The sequence below is a fragment of the Triturus cristatus genome, chromosome 5_2 (assembly GCF_964204655.1).
Source record: "Triturus cristatus chromosome 5_2, aTriCri1.1, whole genome shotgun sequence".
Lineage (NCBI taxonomy): Eukaryota > Metazoa > Chordata > Amphibia > Caudata > Salamandridae > Triturus > Triturus cristatus.
In genome coordinates, this window is record NC_140588.1 from 231193688 (window position 1) to 231220086 (window position 26399).

At 43.3% G+C, this 26399-nt stretch overlaps 1 protein-coding gene across 1 annotated transcript in view; it reads left to right on the forward strand.

Moving 5' to 3' along the window:
• The window catches only part of CARMIL1 (capping protein regulator and myosin 1 linker 1), a 995540-nt gene that overhangs the window by 626499 nt on the left and 342642 nt on the right, over window positions 1-26399 (forward strand). The window contains exons 16-17 of the mRNA XM_085607022.1: window positions 3976-4080; window positions 14505-14574. Of these exons, the coding sequence (XP_085463148.1) occupies window positions 3976-4080; window positions 14505-14574 (175 nt within the window). The remainder of the gene's footprint in view (window positions 1-3975; window positions 4081-14504; window positions 14575-26399) is intronic.

The window sequence follows — 26399 nt, forward strand, 5'->3', positions numbered from 1 at the left end:
CTGAGGCAAGAATCACGCCAACACCAGGATGATTTTCATCATGTATTATCGGAAACCAGCAGCCACAGTCCAATGTATATTTTCAAAATCCTAACGCGTTTCAGAGCTTCACTCGCTCCTTCGTCAGAGGAAATGCAGACAGAAACCAAAACGCTGCTCATTCAGGACCTTAAACGCATGCGCCAATTATCCCCAAGAACTCTCAGGTGAGTATTCAAATCGGCATGCTGGTACCTGTAGTACAATTCAAAGCGCCTGTGTTCCCCAAGTGGGTTTGGTTATTCTGCTGCCGTTGAAAAGTCAATAAAACACCCCAGTGGGCCATCATACCGGGATGCTGGTATTTGAGTTCCTGCCCTGTTGTGCCCAAAAGGACTCGAACACCTGTCCAGTCCTAGGCCCCACAAAGCGTAGTGGCGTGCTCTCTGCGGCCAGGCTGCCGCCTTTATCCAAAACAAACATTCGCCCTGAGGCAAGAATCACGCCAACACCAGGATGATTTTCATCATGTATTATCGGAAACCAGCAGCCACAGTCCAAATACCATTGGTTTCTGTCTGCATTTCCTCTGACGAAGGAGCGAGTGAAGCTCTGAAACGCGTTAGGATTTTGAAAATATACATTGGACTGTGGCTGCTGGTTTCCGATAATACATGATGAAAATCATCCTGGTGTTGGCGTGATTCTTGCCTCAGGGCGAATGTTTGTTTTGGATAAATGCGGCAGCCTGGCCGCAGAGAGCACGCCACTACGCTTTGTGGGGCCTAGGACTGGACAGGTGTTCGAGTCCTTTTGGGCACAACAGGGCAGGAACTCAAATACCAGCATCCCGGTATGATGGCCCACTGGGGTGTTTTATTGACTTTTCAACGGCAGCAGAATAACCAAACCCACTTGGGGAACACAGGCGCTTTGAATTGTACTACAGGTACCAGCATGCCGATTTGAATACTCACCTGAGAGTTCTTGGGGATAATTGGCGCATGCGTTTAAGGTCCTGAATGAGCAGCGTTTTGGTTTCTGTCTGCATTTCCTCTGACGAAGGAGCGAGTGAAGCTCTGAAACGCGTTAGGATTTTGAAAATATACATTGGACTGTGGCTGCTGGTTTCCGATAATACATGATGAAAATCATCCTGGTGTTGGCGTGATTCTTGCCTCAGGGCGAATGTTTGTTTTGGATAAATGCGGCAGCCTGGCCGCAGAGAGCACGCCACTACGCTTTGTGGGGCCTAGGACTGGACAGGTGTTCGAGTCCTTTTGGGCACAACAGGGCAGGAACTCAAATACCAGCATCCCGGTATGATGGCCCACTGGGGTGTTTTATTGACTTTTCAACGGCAGCAGAATAACCAAACCCACTTGGGGAACACAGGCGCTTTGAATTGTACTACAGGTACCAGCATGCCGATTTGAATACTCACCTGAGAGTTCTTGGGGATAATTGGCGCATGCGTTTAAGGTCCTGAATGAGCAGCGTTTTGGTTTCTGTCTGCATTTCCTCTGACGAAGGAGCGAGTGAAGCTCTGAAACGCGTTAGGATTTTGAAAATATACATTGGACTGTGGCTGCTGGTTTCCGATAATACATGATGAAAATCATCCTGGTGTTGGCGTGATTCTTGCCTCAGGGCGAATGTTTGTTTTGGATAAATGCGGCAGCCTGGCCGCAGAGAGCACGCCACTACGCTTTGTGGGGCCTAGGACTGGACAGGTGTTCGAGTCCTTTTGGGCACAACAGGGCAGGAACTCAAATACCAGCATCCCGGTATGATGGCCCACTGGGGTGTTTTATTGACTTTTCAACGGCAGCAGAATAACCAAACCCACTTGGGGAACACAGGCGCTTTGAATTGTACTACAGGTACCAGCATGCCGATTTGAATACTCACCTGAGAGTTCTTGGGGATAATTGGCGCATGCGTTTAAGGTCCTGAATGAGCAGCGTTTTGGTTTCTGTCTGCATTTCCTCTGACGAAGGAGCGAGTGAAGCTCTGAAACGCGTTAGGATTTTGAAAATATACATTGGACTGTGGCTGCTGGTTTCCGATAATACATGATGAAAATCATCCTGGTGTTGGCGTGATTCTTGCCTCAGGGCGAATGTTTGTTTTGGATAAATGCGGCAGCCTGGCCGCAGAGAGCACGCCACTACGCTTTGTGGGGCCTAGGACTGGACAGGTGTTCGAGTCCTTTTGGGCACAACAGGGCAGGAACTCAAATACCAGCATCCCGGTATGATGGCCCACTGGGGTGTTTTATTGACTTTTCAACGGCAGCAGAATAACCAAACCCACTTGGGGAACACAGGCGCTTTGAATTGTACTACAGGTACCAGCATGCCGATTTGAATACTCACCTGAGAGTTCTTGGGGATAATTGGCGCATGCGTTTAAGGTCCTGAATGAGCAGCGTTTTGGTTTCTGTCTGCATTTCCTCTGACGAAGGAGCGAGTGAAGCTCTGAAACGCGTTAGGATTTTGAAAATATACATTGGACTGTGGCTGCTGGTTTCCGATAATACATGATGAAAATCATCCTGGTGTTGGCGTGATTCTTGCCTCAGGGCGAATGTTTGTTTTATATATATATATATATATATATATATATATATTTGACAAACCGTAACCAACAATCAATACCCCTCCCTTCAGTGCTCAAAATGGGAACATAGCTTATGTATCAAGCTGATTGTTCATAAGGTGCTACATGTAATATACAGATGTCAGCGCAGAAATCTACATCAAATACCAACTCCTAGGGTGCGCCAACATCTAGGACCGGGAGCGGTGTGGTCCCGATACAGGCTTTGGTGCTCCCCAACTGGAACCGTCTTTTTAGTTGGAAGGGCTCATTGAATGATGCTGAAACATTCTCATAAGAGTGATAGAAGTTCTCTTTCCAATGCTTTATATAAGTATTAATTGGAAAAAAACTGAAAAGTTGTTATAAGCAAATTTAGCAGCAACGCATATAAATTATAAGTACAAAGAACTCAATACAGTTCAAAGTGAAATTCGACATAGATTTGCCTTCTAAGAGAGGGAATAGGGGGTCTCTTTTACTAGCAAAATCTACAACCGTATAAAGGACTTTAGACAAAAAGGTTCATACATTCGATGGGGATACATGATTTTCATGGTTTGGACCAATAGGGAATATCCTAGAAGAAAAGTTTTACTATTGAATTCATTTGAAGATTCTCCCAACATAAGGGTACATTAAGAGTCACCTATTCTCGCAGTTTAGCTGTACAGTTGAGCTGATATTTTTTTTAACATAACTCGGGACAGTAGGACCTGTCCTTGATTCAGCGCAACAAGGACATTTCTCTGAGAAAATCTTCTGCTTATTCGAGCAAAAGTAGACAACTTTTGTTTAGAAACCAAATCAACAACATTCATCACGTGATATCCTGTGACGTTGGGTCAAGATGGAGGAGAGTGTAAACACGGCCTAATGTTAGCACAAGTTAAAATCATAGTGATGTTTTTTATTACCAGAAAATCAATGCTCACACAGACAAGCCAAGCATAATATAGAACATGCAAACATTGTAGTTCTCAGTTATGGTGAGTAATCTTGCTGACATCATAACAAGTTCTCTGTTGCGATACCCCAGCTCTATCATTTTCATACAGTCTTTCTTTAGTTTATGTTGCATTCACATCACTTACCTTTTTTTGATCTGCTTTAGATACAGCATATTTTTATGATTGTGCTATGTGGGATTGGTGCTGTTCTCTTCGCCCCCACTGTTTGAATAGTTTCTTTTAAATATGGTGTGAATGAATTGAATTCAGCAGAGAATGAAGTACTTTGTGGTATAGTGTATGTAAGACTGCCTCTAGAAACATAATACTGACCAAACCATTGTGAAACACTTAATAAAATCCCAAATATTCAATGGTCGTTGATGACTTTAATTTGACGGGACTGTTTTTTGTGATTGTTTCCCTTATGCATCTTGCTTTCTAGAAAAGGAAAAGAAGTTCCGCCAGCTTTCAAACAATTTTTCAGCAGCTCCCTCGCATTGATGCACATTAACCTGTCTGGCACTAAACTACCCCCGGAGCCCTTAAAGTAAGTGTGTTCATGTTTCTTCTGTGGCATTCAAAAACTCTGCTGATAAATTTGTTCAAGCACTTTCGAACCCAATAACCTTTAACCCAGAACATCTGTTAGAAGTACTTAAAATTCAAAGCATCTTAGAAATAATTTGCAATCAGGTCTGGTTGATCACAGAGACCAACATAGATGTGTTGCAACATTGGAAACTGAGAATGCATCGCAAAATGCTATTGATGAGTGGCATCTATGAAGTTCTATGGACAACTAAAGGCATTGTAGGTGAGACTACATACGTACCATTCTGGCCACGATACTGAGTACTTGGACTGATGTGGAAAGTTGGCCTCAAGCTGTTCCTGTTGGAGCAGGAACCAAGCTGATTTGCATATGGTTTGTTCTTTCTGTAGCTGCATGGAGAACAAAAACAAAATAATGAACTATAATGCGGCATGAGTAATTACCAGTGGCTAAAGTTAATTCAGGCATTCCACTCATCACTTTTGTTCCCACCACCGCGCAGCACAGCACTCCAGGCTACTTAGCATCATACAGGGCTGTTGTTCTAATGTGAACCTTTAGGTGTCCCACATATACTGTGTGGAAGAAGTGGAGGGTAGATGTTTTCTTTGCGTGGTCAGCTGTCGTCCTGCATTTTGCATCTGCTTGATCGACCATGGGTAACTCTAACATCAAGTCAACCAGAACTAATCAATTTAAACATGCTGTGATATTAAGGACCATCATTGTGATCACAATCCATACAATTATTGTGAACATTTACTTTCATTAACAAAATAAACTTGAAGGAGATTTCTGTTACTGGAGGTCACTGGCATTATTTATCTTGGTGGCTAGTAGCCCCCACTCCCCCATGTGGCGCTACTGCAGTCCAAAACTGTAGTTACACTGGGACACACCAGGATCCAAGATATAGGGTTTGATTATGATGTTGGCCGGAAAGCCTCCGACCACTGGTCAGAGGCTTTCCGACCGACATGGTAGGTTTAATGTTCGACCGCCGTATTATGATGATGGCGGTCAGAGTTTAAACCAGTGGGGGAATCCGACACAATCCCTGAGCCCGTCGTCCAGTCGGAAAGCGGTCATAATCACTTAAGAACGGCATTTCCACTGTCGGGATTATGATGTTGGCTTCCGATAACCAATCCATGTCGGCCTTTCTGACATGGATTGGCTGTCAGAAACTGACTTTGGGGACCTCTAGCAGGGCCTCCTTCCCTCCTGGCCACATGAACATTACTTCACCCTGTGGCAGACACACTGAAGTGCCTGCTACACGGTGCAGGGATGTTTACAAACTTTCATTTTTCAATGGGAGCTTGTGCTGCGGGCGGTTTCTGACCGCCACACAAGCTCCCATTGAAAAATTGAAGTTTACGACCACACCATGTGCCGTCGCGTCCTAATGAGGTTGTCAGAACCGCCAACCTCTGGTCGGGTGGTTTCTTCCCCGAATGGTGTCGGTCGGAGGCAAATCCGACTGACATCGTAATTAGGCCCATAGTGTTTAGGGGTGTAACCAACGGGGGGATCCTGTCCAAAGTATGGGTTGAGAGACAATATTACTGTGTCCTTGTACCAGGGTCACCAAGTGTGGCCCTGGGCAAAGGAATGCACAGTTTTTTTGTTTAATTTGATCATGAGCTTTACCAGTGTAGCCAAATGGCGTTAACCTGTGGAAAAGAATAGCATTGTTGGGATGGGACTGCTGTGACGTTTAGTTGGTAAGAGTTTGCTGGTTACATTGTGTGAGTTATAATTCAATTCATTTATTTATTTTAGATTATTTAAAATCATCACAATAGGCATGCAAAACTGAAAAAAGGAAAGCCTCAAAATGACAGTAAAACATTGCATCTTAAGCTACTAATTAAATCGATGAAGGCTTCTCTAGCGTTTAAAACACATTACAATGAATGGGCCATTACTCTTTTATTTATACATATTTCAGCCTTGAGTTAGAAGGACTAAAAGAAATATCGATTGAGATCCCGTATTAACACTTGTGCATAAAAATTGAATCAATGATTATGAAACAATCAATTAAACTTCAAAACCTCAGAAGGTACAACTGTGAACTACCATGCAGGATGTTGAATGTGGAATAGGAGAATCATTCCACAGCTTTGACAATATGCTGCCTTTAATTATTGTTTACTGGCTGACAAAGCTGTCAGTCCTCTCCTGTTACACTCTGCCTAATGCCATTTTTATGGTAGCCACCTTTGATATAAAAAATGTGGCTCTCAACAGGATTTTACGGTCTTCTAGAAATTGAGAGCCGATGCCAGTCAGATGTCCAGCACCAATAAGAATGAGGTACGGAATACTTACTGGCTTTATGAAAGAGATGGACTCTAGCAGTTAAATTGGTTCATGTGGAGCCAGGAGACTGAAGTTCTAATCCCAGCTTCCCTTTTTGAAGAAATTGTCCACATCTGGGCAGATCACTTAAGCCCTCATTTCATAAAACCGTTTTTCAAATTAGGTGTGTAGCAAGTTGAATTTATGGTCAGGATTTCACTGTTTGAATTTGCAGTATGAGCATAGTGGCTTCTCCTTTCCAAAATTCCATTTACCCCAAGGGGAAAATATGCTAATATGCTCTTTTTTCCACAGGATTAATTGTAGGATTCTGAAGAGAGGATTGCCTTGCAAAACGTTTAAAATCATTACTACCATGGAAACACTCATGTATGTGTATTCCCACAAAGGGTAGTATGCTTCTAGGGTTGGGAAATATATGCAGAACTCCCATATGTAGAGATGGTGGAAGCAAAGGCGTTTATTTTCCTGAAAACATATTTTTCAGTTAAGAAACATAGATAAAACATCAAAATGTTGTAGTTGAAATTTACTACGCACTTAATTCAGTAAGAACAATTAAGGGGATGTATACACAGAACATAACATAACGTGTATTTGTAAAGCGCATATGGTGCAGATCAGAGCTTCCAAATCCCCTCTACTTCCACGGACGGAATGATTTCACAGTCACACACGCATACACACATCATACGCTGGTGGGGCCCATTACACCAACATTCACTACAAATCACACTATCCGTGCCCTGTAAAGGAGAAAAACCAGCTTTCACATATGCTCTATCCGATCTGCCTATACTTTGAGGTCAATGCGACCTGCTGATTGCTGTAGATCTAGCAAAATACATTTCAAAGAATACACAATAAATCAAATAACATGACCAGAAATAATCACCCGAGACATGAATTCAAACAGATGGTTCATTTATCTAATATTTCAAGGAAAACCAATTAAATGCAATTTCATTTCTCTCATATTTACCTATTCTGTCTAAATGTCAGATCCTAAGTCAGAAACCGGTCCTCTGGAGAAAATTATAGTCTTCTGTTGTCATGTAGAGTCATCGTCCTCTCCGTCAGCATAGGGACCTCGCATCATCAGCTCGGGAAGAAGTGGCGCTAGACCTCTCTAGTCTACATATATTTATACTGAAAATTACAATCTAAAAAGTAACATTTCTTTATTCGGAATGGATGAATGGCGGAAATAATGTCGTCTTGCAACATGTACAAAAGTTCCCAGATATTGTTTGTCTTAAACGATGAATAGAAAATGTAATGTCCATTATTTTATCCGTTACTTCTACGGATGTTTGTCCCAGATTAATGTATCATCTTTTGGGACCACCGAAAGTTCATATAGTCAGATTTATTCAGTTGTAACAATTTTCTCATCCAGGGGTTTTTGGCTGCCAGCCTGGATTTGTCGTCATGTTCATGGCTTTTGGTTCGACAAGAGGGCAAGGTCACAGGCAACGCGAAGCCTTCTTGCAAAATTTTCCATTGAGTCATCTACTCGACTGCAGGCCTCAGGAGGTGGCCATCTTTCAGTAGGCCACAATTGTCAACTTAAGAGTAAAGAAACACAAAACATAATTACTGCATAGAAATGATTAAACAGTGTTATTCCCCAGCTAATACCCTTATGTGTGTGTATTTATCTAGCCATTTGCGACATCAGAAGCTATTAATGCATATTAATTATAAGCGCAAAACACCATAACATCACATAAGCAACATCGTATTCTGTCAGTTTGCTCACCAACTTAGTTCACTTGTTATTGAGCCATGCAATAGCATTCCCACGTGTAATTCTCTTGTTAATAAGGTTGATTAGTCAACATTCAACAAACTATTAATTATTAATAATTATTTCGTAGTACTTTTAATTATAACATGCGAAAATGAAACAGGTATTCCGTTTTGGAGTAAAAACCCTGCTCCATCACATATTCATACAGAAGAGTATCTTGGCGCTGAATAACAGATGTTTATTGTTATCTAACTCAATGGTACTCATTTTATCAACCTCAGAAGGATGAAAGGCTGAGTGGACTCACCAGGATTTTAACCTGTGACCATGAGGTCGAACACAGGCCCCTACAGTGGACACATTAATCGACTAAACCTCCAGACCCTGCAGAAATTTAAAATATATATAGATTTGCATGGAGATTTTTGAGAATCTCTTGAAAGACTACCATCTATGCATGTAATGCACAGATTTACAGCTATAGGCACTGTTTTGTGGGAACAGAGGTCCTTCATCTCATCACCATGTGCCTGCAACTACTTAAGCACCCACATTAGGAGTGCTTTTGCACAGGAATATCCACTATTTAAATGTATTTATCTACCTGTCGAAATCAAGTATTTACATTTCTCACCTAATTTCCTCACTCACGTATGGCTCTCTTACAATGCAGAGGGAGTCCAGTTGAGAGAAAGACCATCCAGCAGGGCTAAAAATACATTTCTGCTTCTTGCGATTATGCATAGGACAGCCTTTGCAGTTTTTTTCGCTGAGTAACTACCGAGTCATTCCCAATTTGATGCAGGAGTTGCAAATGTCAGCATCCTTTATGGCTAACCTAATAGAAAATCGCTAATGTTATGTACACGTCATCATTAACAGTGGTCTGCAATCCAGGCATCTCTGATAAACGCAATTACTTCTGATCTCTCTATTAGATTTCGCTCTCAGAGCTATTTAAAGCAGCAAAAAAAGAGTAACTAAATATTCATGATCAACACGGAAAATAGCAGGAAATAGTGACGTTTTTCGCAGGAAAAGGGGTGTCTAAAAATACCTAATCTTTGCAGGCATTAGAAAACTGGCAGCAAACCTCAGAAGTAGATCATGTTGAATGAAACTGCAAAGATTTAAACTCTTAATACCATCAACCTATTATTTCCTCAGTTTGTTTCCTCTCGACTAATGCCATTATATGATAACCTAATACATGTAGGACATTTATTTATTCATTTGCATGCAACTCAAGTAGATGTGTAGTGCAAGCTTCCCTCACACTAAAACAGATACGTCATTCTTAACAGCAGTACATGTTTTCCATACACACATACTCCTTGAGTTGTGGTAGGGAGTTCCGTGCTTAATTTGAGCCGGTGGTTGGCGATAGGGCCCACCAGCGCTCATTTCTGCAGACCAGCACTCATATTCCCTCATCAGACATTTATAGAGCGCAAGAGAGGGAAAAACACCCAAAGGAGACAGAAGGACAGAAAACCACCACAAAGGGCGAAAGCTGGAACATGCAGGAGCGAAATAAAAGGACAGGAGTGTCTAGTGGAGTAAAGAGGCATGAGGTGGATTCAAAACTAAGCAGCCTTGGTATTTGGCACGCCGACATTTAATGGCACCAGCAGAGCTTTGGGCACCGGCACTCATTCTTTTACATATCAAGCACTGGAGAAAATGTGTACCACATGGAAAACGGAAGTGCTTGAGCTGGATCTCCCTGAAGTTATTGGACCAATGTAAAGTTAACACAACTGTTCCCATTTATTTGTTCCTACCTTCTACCCTTTTTTTAGAAGAGAATCTCTAGATCGCTTACAGCTATACTTTAGTAAATGGGGAATTAAATGCACATTATTTCGAAAAAGTTGAGTAAAGTGCTTTTGCTCTCTTATCCACATAACTTCTTTTATGTAGTTCCCTCAATAGTTGTCGACAGTACATTATACGATTCATTATGGTGTCTTGTCCTGAATTTGTCAAATCAAAACAAAATCAATTTAGACAAGCTTGCTTCTGGACTAACACGAAACAAGCATGGCAGCTGACGGTGAAGTTTCATCAAATTCTCCTTTATGGCATCTGGCTTCATATCAAGTTGTGTTCTTTGAGCCGTAAATTGTGGGTGACTTTCAATGCACTTAGAGATTTGTTTCCTTCACAAGGGGTAAGGAATTACCACTACCTTCTCCAGTTGGTCTTAATTAAATTGTTGTTCTTTTTCCAGTCTCCTCCTCAAAACAAACTGTCTGATGGTTGGCACAGCAACTGAAACTTCATTTGGAAAGTGCTGAAATTGTTTCTGTCTTGCATTATCATCTTTTAAGAACTTTGGATACTAATCATCGTTTGGCTCTACCAAACATTATTTTTAAACCGATCATTCTCCTTTACAAATGGTTAGTTGGCGGTCTCTACTGGCAATTATTGCTGGGGATGTGGTAAATGTTTTGGCTTACTTTTTCTCTTACTTTACGTCTGTGAGTGTATTACGGAATTTTGGCACAAAGTTCTCTTGCTGATTAATTTAGGGGTTGATATAGAGTTTGTCAAATAGGATACTCCACCTCAAACATGGTAGATATCTGGTGATGTTCAGCTGTTGCATAACATTCCTCCAAATAACTCCAGGCATCTTCATAGTTATGTAAAGTGAATTTAGACTAATAGCACGCTTTTTCAATAATCCGCTCAATGACTTCTGTATTAGACTCGGTGGTGCCACTACAGCTAAAAAGTCTGTCCTCCCAAGTCTCCAAACCATGGTTCAATGATAGTCTTAATTCCGAAAGAAGGAATTTAAGACTTGTGGAAAGACTGTGGCGATCCTATCCCTCCCTTGAACATCTCTACCATCTGATTTCCCTAAGAAGCATCTACAACAAACGCATCAGATGCTCGAAAGCCACCTTGTCAGAAATCAGCTAGAGCAAGCAAAAAAACATTTTAAAAAAAAACAGTTCGAACTCATCAAGTCTCAAGCTAACAGTCATCCCAATCTATCTGCACTGGGTCGAGGGACACAGCTGAACTGCGAAGAATTCGCTGATTTCTTCACGGATAAGACTACTAAGATTGAAGCTAAACTACCCTCTGCCCTTGCGCACCTGTCAATTAGTCCTCCGAACATCCTCCTTGGTTGGATGTCACCGTGCCTGCGCTGCCTTGCCCCCTCAAAAACAACGCACCATGTAGCCTTTTCCAAACCTTGGATGAAAACACTATTAGCAAAACGCTGTCTACTCTGAAACCTTCTAATCACTACAACGATCCCCTGCCATCGAACCTCTTCTCTGAAGGTTGAACCTCCTTACTCCCACTTTGGACTAAAATCGTCAATGCGTCACTTCGGCAAGGTGCTATTTCGGATTGCCTAAAATCGGGGTAAGTTGCTCCAATTCTAAAGAAACCATCTGCCGATCCAACGGACCTCCATAACTTTTGCTCAATCTCTAACATCCCCACGTTGGCAAAGCTCCTGGAGAAATGTGTGCTCGCCCAACTCTGTAACCACATCGATCATTTCCAGCTCCTGGACCAATGTCAATTTGGTTTCGGCCCTGGCGATAGCACAGAATCTGCGCTAACTCACATAGTAGATGATGCGCTAAGAATTTTGGATCAAAATGAATCTTGCCTATTGATCCTTCTCGACCTTTTCGTCAGCATTTACTGATAACCTAATTGACCTCATGGAACACAGGATGGGGTTGTCTGGGCCTATACTAAACTGGTTCTTCTCATTTCTTCATAACAGATCCCAAAGCTTCAAGTTGAACCAGTCCCTTTCTCATCCTTCTCCAGTCACGTTGGGGGTTCCACAGGGTTCAGCGCTCTCACCCACGCTCTTCAACGTGTTCATGGAGCCTCTGACAGATATTCTGAAATCGTCCAGCATTCGTTATCACATGTACGCTGATGATACCCAACTATACCTGAAGATCGCCTCGCCTGAGGACATCAGGTCCCTCAACTCAGTCCTACTGAAAACACAAAGCTGGCTGACACGTAACCACTTGAAGCTAAATGCTCTCAAAACAGAATTCTTCCTAATCGCACCACACAAGCAATCTCCGGTCATAGAAGAATGGATGAATCAGCTTACTGCTCTTAACTGTACGCAGCACCTCGTTGATTCCACAACCTCTCTGGGAATAATGCTAGACAAAAGTATGAACCTGCAGAATCACATCAGTTCCCTCACCAAAGGAGCGAACTTCCAACTCAGAATTTTAAGCAAAAATTAAAAGTTTTCTCCCTTCTCATGATCTAAAGGTGGAGGTGCAAGCTCTAGTGATCTCAAAGCTGGACTATGGCAGCGCAACCCTTTGTGGCCTTCCTAGAGCGAAGACTGCTCCTCTTAGGGTTGCCCTCAACCCTGCTGCTAGACTCTTCACAGGCGCTAAAAAATCCAACCACATATCACCAGACTGGTTATACCAGAACTGTCTTCCATATAAAGATTCAATACACCTAAAAATTGCATGCATGCCGCTCAAAGTCATTCATTTTAATACCCCACTGTACCTCGCTCATAAATTGGAGCTCTCATGTGGTTGGAGAGCCTCCAGAAGCGCCAGCACTCTATTGCACAAACCACAAACATTCAAGAAAAGAAAAATCTACAATCGAGCCTTCTCAGGTATTGAACAGAGGATTTTGAACTACCTACACCCCGAAGTCAGGGTGATTCCTTCCACTGTCCTCTTCAAAAAGGAAGTCAAGGTGTTCTTGATGAAGACATTTCTGCCTCAGATAGGCTGTTCCATTGGATATTGAGGTCACAGTCGCAGATTTGTGGCCCAGCTGCCAGGGCTTCCGACAATGCCTGGCTCTACATGACTGTGAATTTTCGCTGTGTTTGTTCTTTTTTGACTGCTTGTATCCCTCTTGATGTATTACCTGTAAAGTGCTCTGATACCCTCGGTGATCATGTTCGCACTATAGAAAACTTTCTAAATAAAACATAAATAAATTACAAAAGTAGAATGTTGTTCAACCAAGTTTCAGCCTCTGTCATACGTGTCGCCGTCCACAACTTTTTTCATTTTTTGTTGTTGTTACAATTGAATCTTCACAAGTGCATTATAGCCTGTTTCACTTGTAACATGGTAGACGGAGCATCTGTCATGTTTGTGACTGTGTATCCCATGTACCAATCCCTAAATAAGGCCCTTAGTTACCAACTGGATTTTAACGTCTCTGCTTTTCTTCTACGAGACAAATGACTTGTTCTCACTGGTACATCAGCAATTACAGAGATCTCATTTAGATCCTTAATTGTTTAATAGGGGACTACATGTATTTAACTGGGCTTGCTATACCTTTCCTTCATAAGTATGTAAATTGTAGTCAACAATTCAGTCAACTTATAACCAGGACAGGGACGTAATTTCCTGAGGATAGAAGGGGAAGCACCAAAGGTCTGCAACTTTAGCACTTCAGCTGTGGCCTTTGGGAGAGTTTTTGGCTCTGAGATTGCCTGGTGAAAATAATCAGGGGGAAATCTTAACGGAGCGCGGGGAGTGGTGCATTGACAAACAGTTATTGGCAAAGTCAACAAGTCTGACTCTATCGTGCCAGTGCATGAAAACACAGCCATCATAAAATGTTTGCATGCCTTCCATTTACAAATGGTGTTTATCAGATTAAACCCTGTCTTATTGGCTTTGACATTTGTGCAGGTCCAAAAGTAGTAAAAATATTGATTTCTCTGTAGATAAAGACTTGAATGTTATAGATGACATGATGATTAAGTGTACTTTTCAGTCTATCATGCATTCCAATGCAAGCCCTTCCTGGAAGGCGGAGGGATACACCACACAGCCAATTGCATGAGGTGAAAGAGTAATATTCCTGTGGGCGGAATCAAAGCCCTGTATGTACATTTTAATGAATTGGATAGGTTAGGAAGACTGCTGCGTTGTCAAGCCACAACTACAAATTACAGTGTGAGACAGGTGCAAGACAAACCTTTGTCTTTGAACTTGGTGTGGAAAAATGTTAGGTGTCAGTAGAAATCAGTGAGGAGAAAAGGATTAGTTTACGGCTGACTAAGTGAATGCCAAGGAAATAAAATCGGTGTCCACATATGTGAGGCTGGTTCCTAATAGCATGAATTATGTTTTGTAAATAGTTTCATTCCTGGTAAAGTAGGAATTTATAGAAGACATTCCAATATAAGTGAATAATGTAAATTGTATTTCTGGACCATAGGCCACAATTGTGCTATTTTTTTATTGTAAATATTCAACAAAATATGTACTGAGATAAGTTTTTCATTGTGGCCTAAGTCTGTTGACTTTTTCTTCTTGATTTCTTTTGGTCTCAGAGCACTTTTGTTAGGTCTCGCCAGTAACCACGTTTTGAAGGAGGTATCTTTGGACCTAAGCAGCTGTGAGGTAAGAAAGGGCCATGTCCTAGCAGGGTGGGCTGAGCATAATTTTGAGAGGAATTCAGGTGTTCGTGGCAAACTTCCTAGTAATCGTTTGAGCAGAGGATTCCTTAGTTGTGCAATAACGTTTTGTAAAATGCCTGATGAAAATTCTGGGGCAGGTTGTTATCTGTTTCAACAATCCAGGTGTGAATTATTCATTTACTAAATCTAATGCTGATTTTTTTTTTAACGAAAACAAAAGGTTGTCTGGGACATGTGTAAGCGAACTACTAACTCCAGAGTTGTTGAAATTCGGAGCTTCACTATCTGCATAAACCAGATAGCAGCATGTGTGTCAAACTTGAAGTTGCTAATTAGTGACTCTTGCTTGGAATCCCTTAGTTGTGCTGTTTCAAAAAGGCCCATTTGAATCACACTCTAAAATGACTCCTTCCATCTTAGGTGTGCTCTTTGACTAATCAGGAAAGTGCCCTATCATGGTGATTATGCTTTAAATATTTGGTCTTAGATAACTGAGTTTTGACATGCTCTTGTTACAAACACTTTTTGTGAGTGAACATGATGAGATATGGGAGAATCTTTTTCTGGGAAGCACATTGAACTTGTGATGGTAAGTTAAATGGTACATTGAGTCTTATTAAGCTCTTCGCCCTCTTCTGTGCATGCTTGATGTGAGCAATTGGTGCAGAACTATTTCTTTAAAAAGAAACACACACTTCCCTTCTACGTCTCTGTACTCCACTGTAGCATATGCGCAGCAGGTTGAGACATTTTTGAAAAAATAATCTAGAGCGCCATATAACATTACATCATGCTACCACCCCAGCTGTTACAGCACCGAAGCATCTCAGAAAATGGAATGTATTCTGGGTCTAGAATTTGAATTATGCAGTTAAAAATGTCAGATGTGTTTTATTAACCACAGTTCAGGATACAGATTTCAGCAGATGACTGGACTCCTCATTTGAGGAGAATCCCAGCTCTGATGTGGTGTGTATGAGGGACTGGTCGCATTTCTTTTCCTGGTGAGCCACCATTTTTCGTATCTGGAAATTGTTTTCTGTGCACATCTTGTGCACTACCAACCCATTTATCAACAAAATGTTACTTTAATAAAGGGGAGAGAAAGTTAATGTTAGTACATATTCCTCATTTATTTGTTTTTTCCTTGCAATGCCTCTTGGCAAACAAAGGGGTGCACAGAAAGTCCACACTCCCAAGATGTCAAGATAATGGGCCTGAGGCTCAAAATACTTTACATTCTTAAAAGGCCAGTGTAACTGATACTGTGACTCCATAGTCCGTCCGCAAAAGTTATTCATGATTTGTAATTGTCATTAGAAATCAAATATTGTTACAATGCCACAGGGCCAAGGGGAAACCAAGAGGCATTCCGCCCCTTTGGAAGTCGCAGTCATATGCACACACCATTTGTCACAATTGTATCACTTGCATATAGTGCCACTTGTAGGGGAGAGTCTTTGGGATTACTGTCCCTTAAAAGGACCGGGTTTGCAATGACTCTACATTATGTATTTAGATGCTTTGACTGAAATTTGCTGTCCCTTTAAGGCTTTCGTTCAAGCACCTGCAGCAGTCTACAATGACTCAAAACCAATTTCCACACCATTACTATTATTGAGACCAGCAGTTTTGCCTCATTGTGAATGCCCCATATTAGGTCTCGCCTAGGCAGCGCATGGGCTGTCTCTTCAAGACATTCTGTTCCTAGAATATGGGCTTTAAGCACTGCCCATCTTTTTAATTGGCTCCTCTTATTGTCCTTTGTAAATGCCGTCTTTTGATTGGTGAATAGGCTTAGTAGTCCCTCCTTTTGGATATTTTTATCCTCCCATGAGGACTGCCCCTGTTACATCTGCTCTTACTTTTCAGATTATTTCCAAAATTTCGAGAGTACTCTTATTTTTTGTTGGCCTGCCTCTGCTCCTGTTAAGTGTTCTGTTTACTTCGTGCACAGGCTTTATGAAACACTTGCGGCTGGCACTTTATTTGCGGTGCTTTTTGCTTCGGTGTTTATTAATCTTCTGCCGCCACTTAATCACCCCGTCCAGACCCTGCACCCCTCCTACAACACTGTTTATTTTATTTGTTTGCAGTGTAATATAGCTCAAACTCTGCCCAAAGGGCTCAGAGTTCTTGACATAACCAGCATTACAGCGAACACATTCAATTTTCAGGCACGGGGAGATTAAATGAATAATGCACAATTACAGGATGTTTGAGCCGACACCAAAACTCAAACCTGGTTCCCCAGCTCGGAGGTCGGCTGCTCTGGCTGTTACGTCACATCCGACTACTGCTCAGTGTTCTGTTTACTTCCTGCATGGGCTTCATGAAACGCTTACGGCTGCCGGAAAATTTGCTGACTTGTTTGCTTCACTGTTTATTGAACCTCTGCCACCACTTAATCTCCTTGTGCTGACCCCCCCACCCAACACTGCTTTTTAAAATGTTATTTTTTGCACCTTTGCCGCCACTTAATCTCTCCATGCTGCCTGTCACCCAGCCACCCCCTCACCCCTACCACAACCCTGCTTTTTAAAATTATATTTAATTGCAGTGTTATATAGCACAAACTCGACCCGAGGGATCTGAGAGCTTTACATGACCATCAGTTGAATTACAGACTGACACATTCATTTTACAGGCACGGGTAGATTAAATGATTTGCGCACAATCACAGGATGTTGAGCCGACGCTGAGACTCAAACCTGTTTCCCTAGCTTCAAGGCCGGCTGCTGGAAGAGTTTGCCAGCTTCGAGTGCGGTGGCGCCCTCTGGACAGGTCTGAGTGTCGGCACACTGTGGGCTGTCTCCATTGAGAAGAATGGCCTGAGGCTGGAGGAGGGGACAAAATATTTGAACCAAGTCTCTAAGAAGGCCAGCAGGTGATGGCCCTCCACTCCCTCCGGTAGTCCCAGGATCTGAAGGTTACTTTTGCAGGAGTGTCCTTCGCATTCTTCCGCTCTCCCCTCAAGTGTCCTCACTCTATCTTGGAGGTCGCGAATAGCCAGGTGGTTGGCAGTGGATTGCGGTTGTAGTTAGACTAGTGTCTTCTCTCCTTTCATAGCCCTGTCCATGAGCTTACAATGATCATCGCAAAGGAAACCCAGCTCTGCCACCAAGGAGCTGATCTTGTTCTCTTGAGGAAATATGAATTTTTATGATCAATTGTGTCCCCTATCTTAGACCCCAACGGCTCCATGTACATGCTACAAGTACATGTATGTTCCCTCCACTTCAAGTTATGAAGACGCAAATACATATGTGTCCAACGTTAACATGTCCTCTTTCAGATCCACCATGAATGGGTCGGATATTCCGTTCCTAAGTATGCCTTGCCACCGTCTTTATATGGTGTACTTGTCACGTTTTTCAGCTCTGGCAAGTTAGGCCCTGAATTCTGCCATCGAGCCTTTTCCTGCTTTCTACTTCTGAATGCTCCAGCCTGGACCTGCATCTGTATCCATGACCTTTGTCTTACTTCCTGCGCGGCTAACGGTGCCAGGCCCGGCCTGTTGCCTGCCAAAACTGTATTCAGCCTTCAAGTTATCTGCTCCGCTCCTCGAGAAATGCATTCCTGTCTAGTAGTTTAGGTAAACATCCTTCCAGCTACAGAGCAAAGGGCCCGGCCTTACTGTCTCCGTGCAAGTAATTCATGGCTTCTGTTGCCATGGTAGGCCCATGCCCCCTCGCATCTCATGTAGACACGTAGACGCTTATACACGCACTAGAAGTCAGTATAGGATAGCCTCTGCCTGAGAGACCTTTCCTTCCAGATAATACAGTTCCTTAAACACAAGATATTAGATACGATTTGGGATTAGGTTGTTCTGACATCCCAGACTTCTGTCTCCTCATGTAGGGCTAAATGTCAAGTCCCCTTCACCCTCCAGTTACACGTCAATCACACGTCATGCTGCCGTGCGCGCATCTCTGCCATGTATTTCTGCTGACTTTGCAGGATTCTCTTATGGATCCACCCACCTGTGTCATCATCATAATGACGTATCTGGTACACGCCCTTATGCACGCCTATTGTAACGCCTTTTTCATTACGTATGTGTATTCTTATCTCTCTCCTCAGCTGTTACGCCTTCTGAATATGTCTTTACTGTAATGCATTGACTATATATATGACAACCTGTCAATAAAGTATTGCTCTATCCCTTCCCGAACCTTAGTGGTGACGGAATACGATTGCCTGGTTCGAACCAATTCCTTTGTAAGGAATAAACCCATTTTAAAACCTCAAATACCACGGATTCTGCCTCTTATTTTTACTGAGTTATTCTTATTGAATTTTACCGCATAAATTAAGTCTAGGTAATTAAAATTTACCACATAATTGGCGCCCGAACAGGGACACCTCTCACACCCCACGCGCCGGAGGTGCATTGCAGACCCGGTCTCCTGCCACAGCCGGACGGACAACTACGCGTACCCGCAGGATTTCCTGTATCTCCCTCAGGCCAACGGAGGTGACTGAGGCTGCGATCAACACCCAGACGAGGCGGTGAGGAGTGCGGAGGATCCCGACCAGAGCCTAGCTGAGAGAGCAAGATCCGAGGTATACAGAGGCCCACCAGATTCCGAAGTTCCGAAGTAACTAAGTCAAGAGTCGAGTCCAGTCCAGTTTGGTCTAGTCCAGTCCAGACTTCCGAGGCCTTCTGTTCCGTTCCGTGCTTCCCGGTGAGTACCGTTGCTGGGGACGCATCTAGACGTGCACATTGGTTTGTGCCGGTCAAGACGGGTTTGGGTACACAGACCTGGTCTGCACTGTTTCAGCAGTGTATCTGTACTGTTTAGCAGTACATCTAGTATTATGCAGTTAACTAGTTTTATTCTAATTATTATTGTTCGTTCTAAAATGTTTTAATATGTTTTAAATGTCGTGGTATGAGTGATTGTTCGATCTTCATTACTGTGTCTATTGTATTAATTGTGTTCAAGTCCGAGTAAGAACCAAGTAGCAAGGTTCAAGATGCCGTTATTCTCGAAATTAAGACAGATAAAAACTAGAAAAGGGATACTCGAAGAAGCCGTTCCCATTCCACCTAGGGACACTCCAGGGTACTTTATGTACCATAAACATGGCCTAGATGCCGTATTATATCTCAAATTGTGGGTAGACTACACCAAGGATTTAGCAGAGAATCAGAGATGGCCCGTTACTGGGACATGGGATGCAGATTGCATCATGAGAGTAGAAGAAGCATTATGGAAAAAGAAAGCCAGACAGTCACAGAAAGATGCCATTGAATTATGGCGTAAAGAATCGCATAGACGCACAGAGAAAGCGCTCAGAAAAGAAGAGAAAAGTAGGGAGGATTCAGACAAAGCCCGAGAAAACGTATTAATTGAGGAAGGTATCCGAGCAAAAGCCGAACAAGTAGACAGACAACGAAACACTCTTATGAATGGTATGTATCCTCTTCTGGCCGAGGGCTTACCTAAGGCCACCCTGGAAGTATCGAAAGATCTGCCACCTCCATTGCTTCCGACTAAAGTGCACCCCAAGACTGCAAAGGACATTTTCCTTTCTTCCTATTTAGATGATGTAGCCCCCGAATATGTTAACCCTCCGCCGCCACGTACACCACCTGCTAATGGTGCTCGACCCCGAGATAATCCGCCCCCGCTTCTGCAGCAACGTACTCCTGCACCTGTTCAAAATCTTCCGCCCGTTCCTTCACTTCTCCCTGCATCTATTCTTCCTACCTTACACCCAACGAATCCTTTTGGACCTAGCACCTCAGGAGGTGCGACAGGAAGTTTTCATACGCCGCCATCAGTGCGTCGACTGACTTATAGGGATCTAGCACACCAACGTACACCGCAAACAGCGAATTATGACATATTTAAAGAGCCTCTTACAGATTGTAGATATGATCCAGTACCAGGTAAAGACGACAGAATGATGCTATCATCAGTACGTCTACGACGAGTTGCGAACTATTTAATGATATTACCAGGAATGATTGAACATCTAGACAAAATATATCACTTTGTCCAAACAGGGCAAGGTCCTGAAAGTATTAGCGAGGCCATGGCATACCAGAAAGTGGACACGCAGAAACTGTTGTTACGCTTCTTTATAAACTGCCTGATAAGACACAGAGATAGGCCAGGTGTAGACGCGGAAGAAATGAGAGCACTTAACAAATGGGGCCAGAATATAGCAGATGGAAAACATGATAAACAGAATAGTATAGAAAGTATGTACCGAAGGATCAGAAAAAAAGTAGAACATATATGTGAAAAAGAACAGCCTGAAAGAGAAACAGATGCAGATAAAACCGAGTCCTCAGGGGATGAGGAACAACTAGAAATGACAACAGGACAATTACAATTACCAGCTAGAGAAACGATAGCTTATGTAGGAAAAGGAAGATCCTTCAATAATCCTATACGTCCGATACGTCCAGAAAGTAAGAGAATTTTTCAAGCAGCTATGTCAAACCCAAAGACCCCTGAACATTTGTTTCAGGCTACTGATAAAATACTTCAAGAACGAATGGGGTACCATGTACTCGATTCTATGGATGAACAAGAATTAGCCAGGTCAGCAGTACAATGGGCTGACAGTTCTGATAAATATAGTGATGATGCGCTAGTACATACGTTTTTGAATCTTTCACCAGACGAACAGCGTTTAGCTGGTATATACATGATACAACACCTCCTTATATTGTACAAAGGCCAACACTCCGATCCTGGTCCCCTACCTGATATACTGATAGAACTACTCATGAATAAATGGAGAGGTCTAGGTACCGATCTAATTAAAGTAATTCTAGAATATCGACACAGATACAGTGCCTTTTTGTGTCCAGAACATGATCCAGCTCCCTCCATGGAAAGAAAGACGTATTACATAGACAGACAGAATCCCTTACGCGAAGTACACCCAGTTAGAAATGATGATAATACTTTTAGACGCGTGTTCGTGTACACGCCTATAACTAAAATAGAACTATTGGAAATGAAAAAATTAGTGCCCAGCCATGACAGAGATCCAGCAGGTTTTCACCGTGAAATAAAAGACATGTTACTCATGGGTGATTATACCTATCCTGACATTATGAAAATATTGAAAGTATTATTGCCTGCCGGTATTTACGAGAAACTCAAAGAAAAAGAGTGGGAGGTGGGAGAACAAAAGATTGATTGGACCGCATTAGAAAACGAAGAAAATGCCCGAACTGCAGGCTTAGGGCTTGGGGACAAAACTAAAGCATTACCAGGATTATTAGTACAAGTATTGCCACGCTTATTAACTACGAAAAAGGAAGACTGGGGAGCAATCTCAGCTTGCAAACAGAAACCCGATGAAGACACTAGTGATTTTTATTCACGATTTGAAAAATGTTTTGGTATTAATAGCGGCCTGAAAGCAAGTAGTGATTCATATCCGCATCTTTTTGTAACAAAATTAGTTGAGAATACCTTGCCTCAGGTTAAGAACAGAGTATTGAAAGTAGAGAGCTCTTGGCAAGCTAATACCCCGTCACAAATGTTACAAATGTTACAGTACCACCAGAATAGAATTAGAGAAGAACAAGAACACGAACAAAGACGTATGAAAGACACGAAAATGAAAATGCTCGTCGCCCAGTCAGTTCCAGCTGACAGTCATAAAAAGGGTGCGACACAGTCCAGTAATTCAGCGGTTCCTGTTAAAGGGACATGCAACTATTGTAAACAGCCAGGTCATTATATAAACGATTGTGCAGTTCTGAAACATAATATCTCTACGGGTAAAACCAAGGAGAGACCGCGTCCACCTAGACAGGATCAGATCCAACAACAAGTACCTCAGAACGTACAGCCTATGCAAGCTTCACAACAGACCGTAGCGGTACCACAGCCACAGCCTATTGCCGCAACACAAAACACGACACAACAGATGTACCAGTATGCACAAAATGACTATCCCGATTATCAGCGATACACATGAAACAGCCTAGAGAGGGAAGTTGGCTTACCCCTTATTGAGGTTCCTGTAGATCAAGAGGGTCCTTATGTACATAGTCAAGTATTAGGGAAAGACAGAAAGTTTTTAATTGATACAGGGGCAAGCAGAACAACTATAAGTCACGACGAGGTTCCAGGGGCACCCCTCTCAGGCTCACAGAATGTTTCCCTTGGATTTTCAGGAAAGCCTATTGTTAATGAAGTATCGCAACCTCTTCCTCTTGCAGTTGGTCCATTGACACGGACTACGGATTTATTGCTTACAAAATCATGCCCAGAAAACTTGTTAGGTATAAAGACACTGAAAGCTCTAGGAGCTGTAATATGTTGTTCCCCGGAGGGGGTACGACTATTTTTGCATGACTTCAAAGGTCACTATGTATTTAGAGACATGGATCACAGGTTACAGAATGTCCCTGCACATTTATGGGACTGGGAAACTCGATTCCCAGTCCTGAGGCGGAAGCCGGGAGCTGGTGGTACGATTGATTGTTTTTTTAAATTGTGTGTGTTTTTAAGGGCTATATCTACTGTATTTTAAAAACGTATTAAGCCTACCTGCTCTCTTAGGGTGTAATGCCTCTGGCCACATACCACTCAGCTGATTGCTAGTTGGAACGGTATCTGTTTGTTTAGCGGACGCCATCAACGGCGTGCTTGCTGACCACGCCCCCTCGAGGCCACACCCCCCTTTCTCTTCTCTTATCATGTGCATGGACAGGAAGCGCAGCGGACGAGCGCAGCGGGAGCGCCGTTTGCGCGCCAAAGGCGCGCCTAAGGCAAGCCCGTCTGCGCCCGTCCGCGCCTCGACAGCGCCCAGGGCCAGGACCCCTGCCAATTCCATACTGCACGGGATATTCCCCATTATCACATATAACTCAGACGAACTTGGAGCTCTTAATCGCAACCTATTATGCAATGGCGCCCACTGGAATGTTTTAGACTCCTTTTCACGAACATGTCCAAATTGCCGCTTCAAATTTAGCCTACCTAATTCCTCCTTTCCCCAGCCTATTACAGCGGATGACCCTCTTATTCGGGCTGCCCTTATCAATGCTCGCTCCCTATCAAAGCACTTTGAAGAAGTTCACGAATTTATCATCGATAAGAACCTCGACATCCTATTCATCACGGAGACGTGGCTGAACGAGAGCTGTGCCCCAGTGGTGGAGCTGGCTGTCCCTAGAGGGTTTAAGATCACAAGACAGGACCGTAACAAAGGCAGGGGAGGAGGCGTAGCCGTGATCTACAAAGAGAAATGGACTCTGAGGATGGAATGCACAGGAAGGATTGAGGATGGAGAAGCTATGGAATTCTCCCTAGCACTATCCCCCAAATTCACCCTGGGGGGACTATTGATCTATCGCCCACCCGGTCCTCTAGGTAATTTTATTAAATCCCTGGAGGAGATCACTATCCAACGTGCACTCCGATTCCCTCACTTCCTAATGTTGGGAGATTTTAATTTACACATGGACACAAGCTCTGCCCCCGGAGTTAAAGAGCTGAAAGAAATTTGCAATTTGGCTCAGATGGTTCAACAGGTGCAATCTGCCACTCATGAAGGGGGTCATTGTTTAGATCTAGTATATTCTAATTTTAACATCTCTGTAGATCCACCCTACCCCATTACATGGTCAGATCACTTTCCTGTTCACTTCTCCTGGTCTATAAACACCAGCCGTGTGTCATCCACACCCAAGCTTGGGGAACGTCCAAGGAGAATTAATATTCCACACCTAGTGGAGGTCCTTACCCACTCCACCCCAATGAAAGCACAAAATTTGGATGAAGCTGTAGACAACTTCTCTTCCTGGATAGACACCTCCATTAGATCCTTACCACAAAGCAAAGGAAAAAACAACCATAGGATCACTCCCACTTCCCCCTGGTATACTGAACAATTAAAAATTTAAAAAATTGGGTGTAAGGCGCTAGAGCGAATATGGAGAAAGAACTATTGTCCTACTGCTAAATCGGAACTCCGTGCAGCCCAAAAAAGCTACTATGCAGCAATTAAAACAGCTAAAGGGGAATTCTATGCATCTAGAATTCTAAAGGCGAAAAACAACAGTCGAGAAATTTTCTCTATAGTTAAAAGCTTCACTACCCCGGTAGCAGAGAAGACCTCATTTCCACCCTCCACAGATTGGTGTGAGCAACTATCCACTTTCTTCATTGAGAAAATTCGAAACATTCAAAACAGTCTGAATAACCCTGACCAGCCACCCGACCCACAATCTGCTCCAACCTTAATTCACCAACTTCTTCCTCTTTCCCCTTCCCAAGTAATTAAGGCTAAGGCAGAGATGACCGAGTTTACTCAGGTCAAAAATATAGATATCCTGACCATTTTAAAATCTCTGAAATCAGGGTCACCTATAGATCCTTGCCCTGCGAGGGTCCTTAATGGAATAGCTGAAGTTATTGCCCCTATGGTCACCGCTTTGGTCAATGAATCCCTTACTTCTGGGATTTTACCCTCCAAGTGGAAGCAAGCCAAACTTCTCCCCCTATTAAAAAAACCTTCGGCCGATCCTTCGATCACTTCCAACTACAGGCCTATATCCCTCCTACCAGCTCTTGCTAAAGTTTGCGAGAAAGCTGCCTTCCGGCAACTTGAGAGATTTGTGGAATCCTCTGAGGCTCTTCATCCGGCCCAATCAGGCTTCCGCACCTCTTTCAGCACGGAAACGGCATTGGTAGAGGTGGCGGAGGCCATTAGGGATTGCCTTGACGGAGGCGGCAGAGCGGCCCTTATTCTTTTGGACCTCTCGGCCGCCTTCGACACGGTGCCCCATCTCCAGCTCCTATCTAGACTAGAGAACATCGGCATCTCGGGTACGGCACTGAGGTGGATCAGGTATTTCCTCTCTGACCGGACTCAACAGATTTGGCTCCCTCCCTATTGCTCCGCTAATCGAAGGGTAGAAACTGGAGTCCCACAAGGGTCAACCTTAAGTCCCCTCTTATTTAATATTTACTTAACTCCCTTGATCCGGCTGGCTGAGAGCTGGGGTGCTAAGATTATGGCCTACGCCGATGACACCCAGCTTCTCTTCACCTGGAAAAAGGAGAACTTGTGCACCTCTGGAGTACGCCAATGCCTATCCTCTGTATTTGTTTGGCTGGCCAGAGCCTGCCTCAAATGCAACGAGGAAAAAACAGAAATTCTGCTCTACGGCCAATTTCCCACTAACTTTAAGAATTCTACCTGGCCCACTGAATCAACATGTCCAACGGGAGAGAGTGGGTTGGCCAAGAACCTGGGTATTTGGTTTGGAGCAGATTTATGTTTTCGAGATCAGATTGCACGACTGGCGGGGACGTGTTTTGGAACCCTGACTACTCTTCGCAGATTCTTTCCTCTTCTCCCTCAAATGGCCAAGGAAGCGGTAGCCAGAGCTTTGGTGCTCTCCCGTCTGGATTACTCTAACGCCCTTTATGTAGGGGCTCCAGACTACTTGATCAGAAAGCTACAGGTAGTCCAGAACGCAACGGTGAGACTCATTTTTAACATCTCTAGGAGACTTAGCGTTCGCAAACAGTTGAAGGATCTACACTGGCTCCCTGTAGCCCAAAGAGTGCACTTCAAAACTCTGGTCCTCGTTTATAAGGCCCTTAATGGACCATGCCCTGCCTACCTAGCCAAAAGATTCACCCTCTACCTCCCGACCCGTCAGCTGCGATCTACCTCCAGAAAGCAGGTGGTCGTTCCCAGATTTAAAAGAGCTCGTCTGGGCGGACAATCCTTGACGGTAAAGGGTGCTCAATGGTGGAACGCCCTGCCTGACGCTCTCAGACACTCTCCCAATCTGTCTAATTTTAAAAA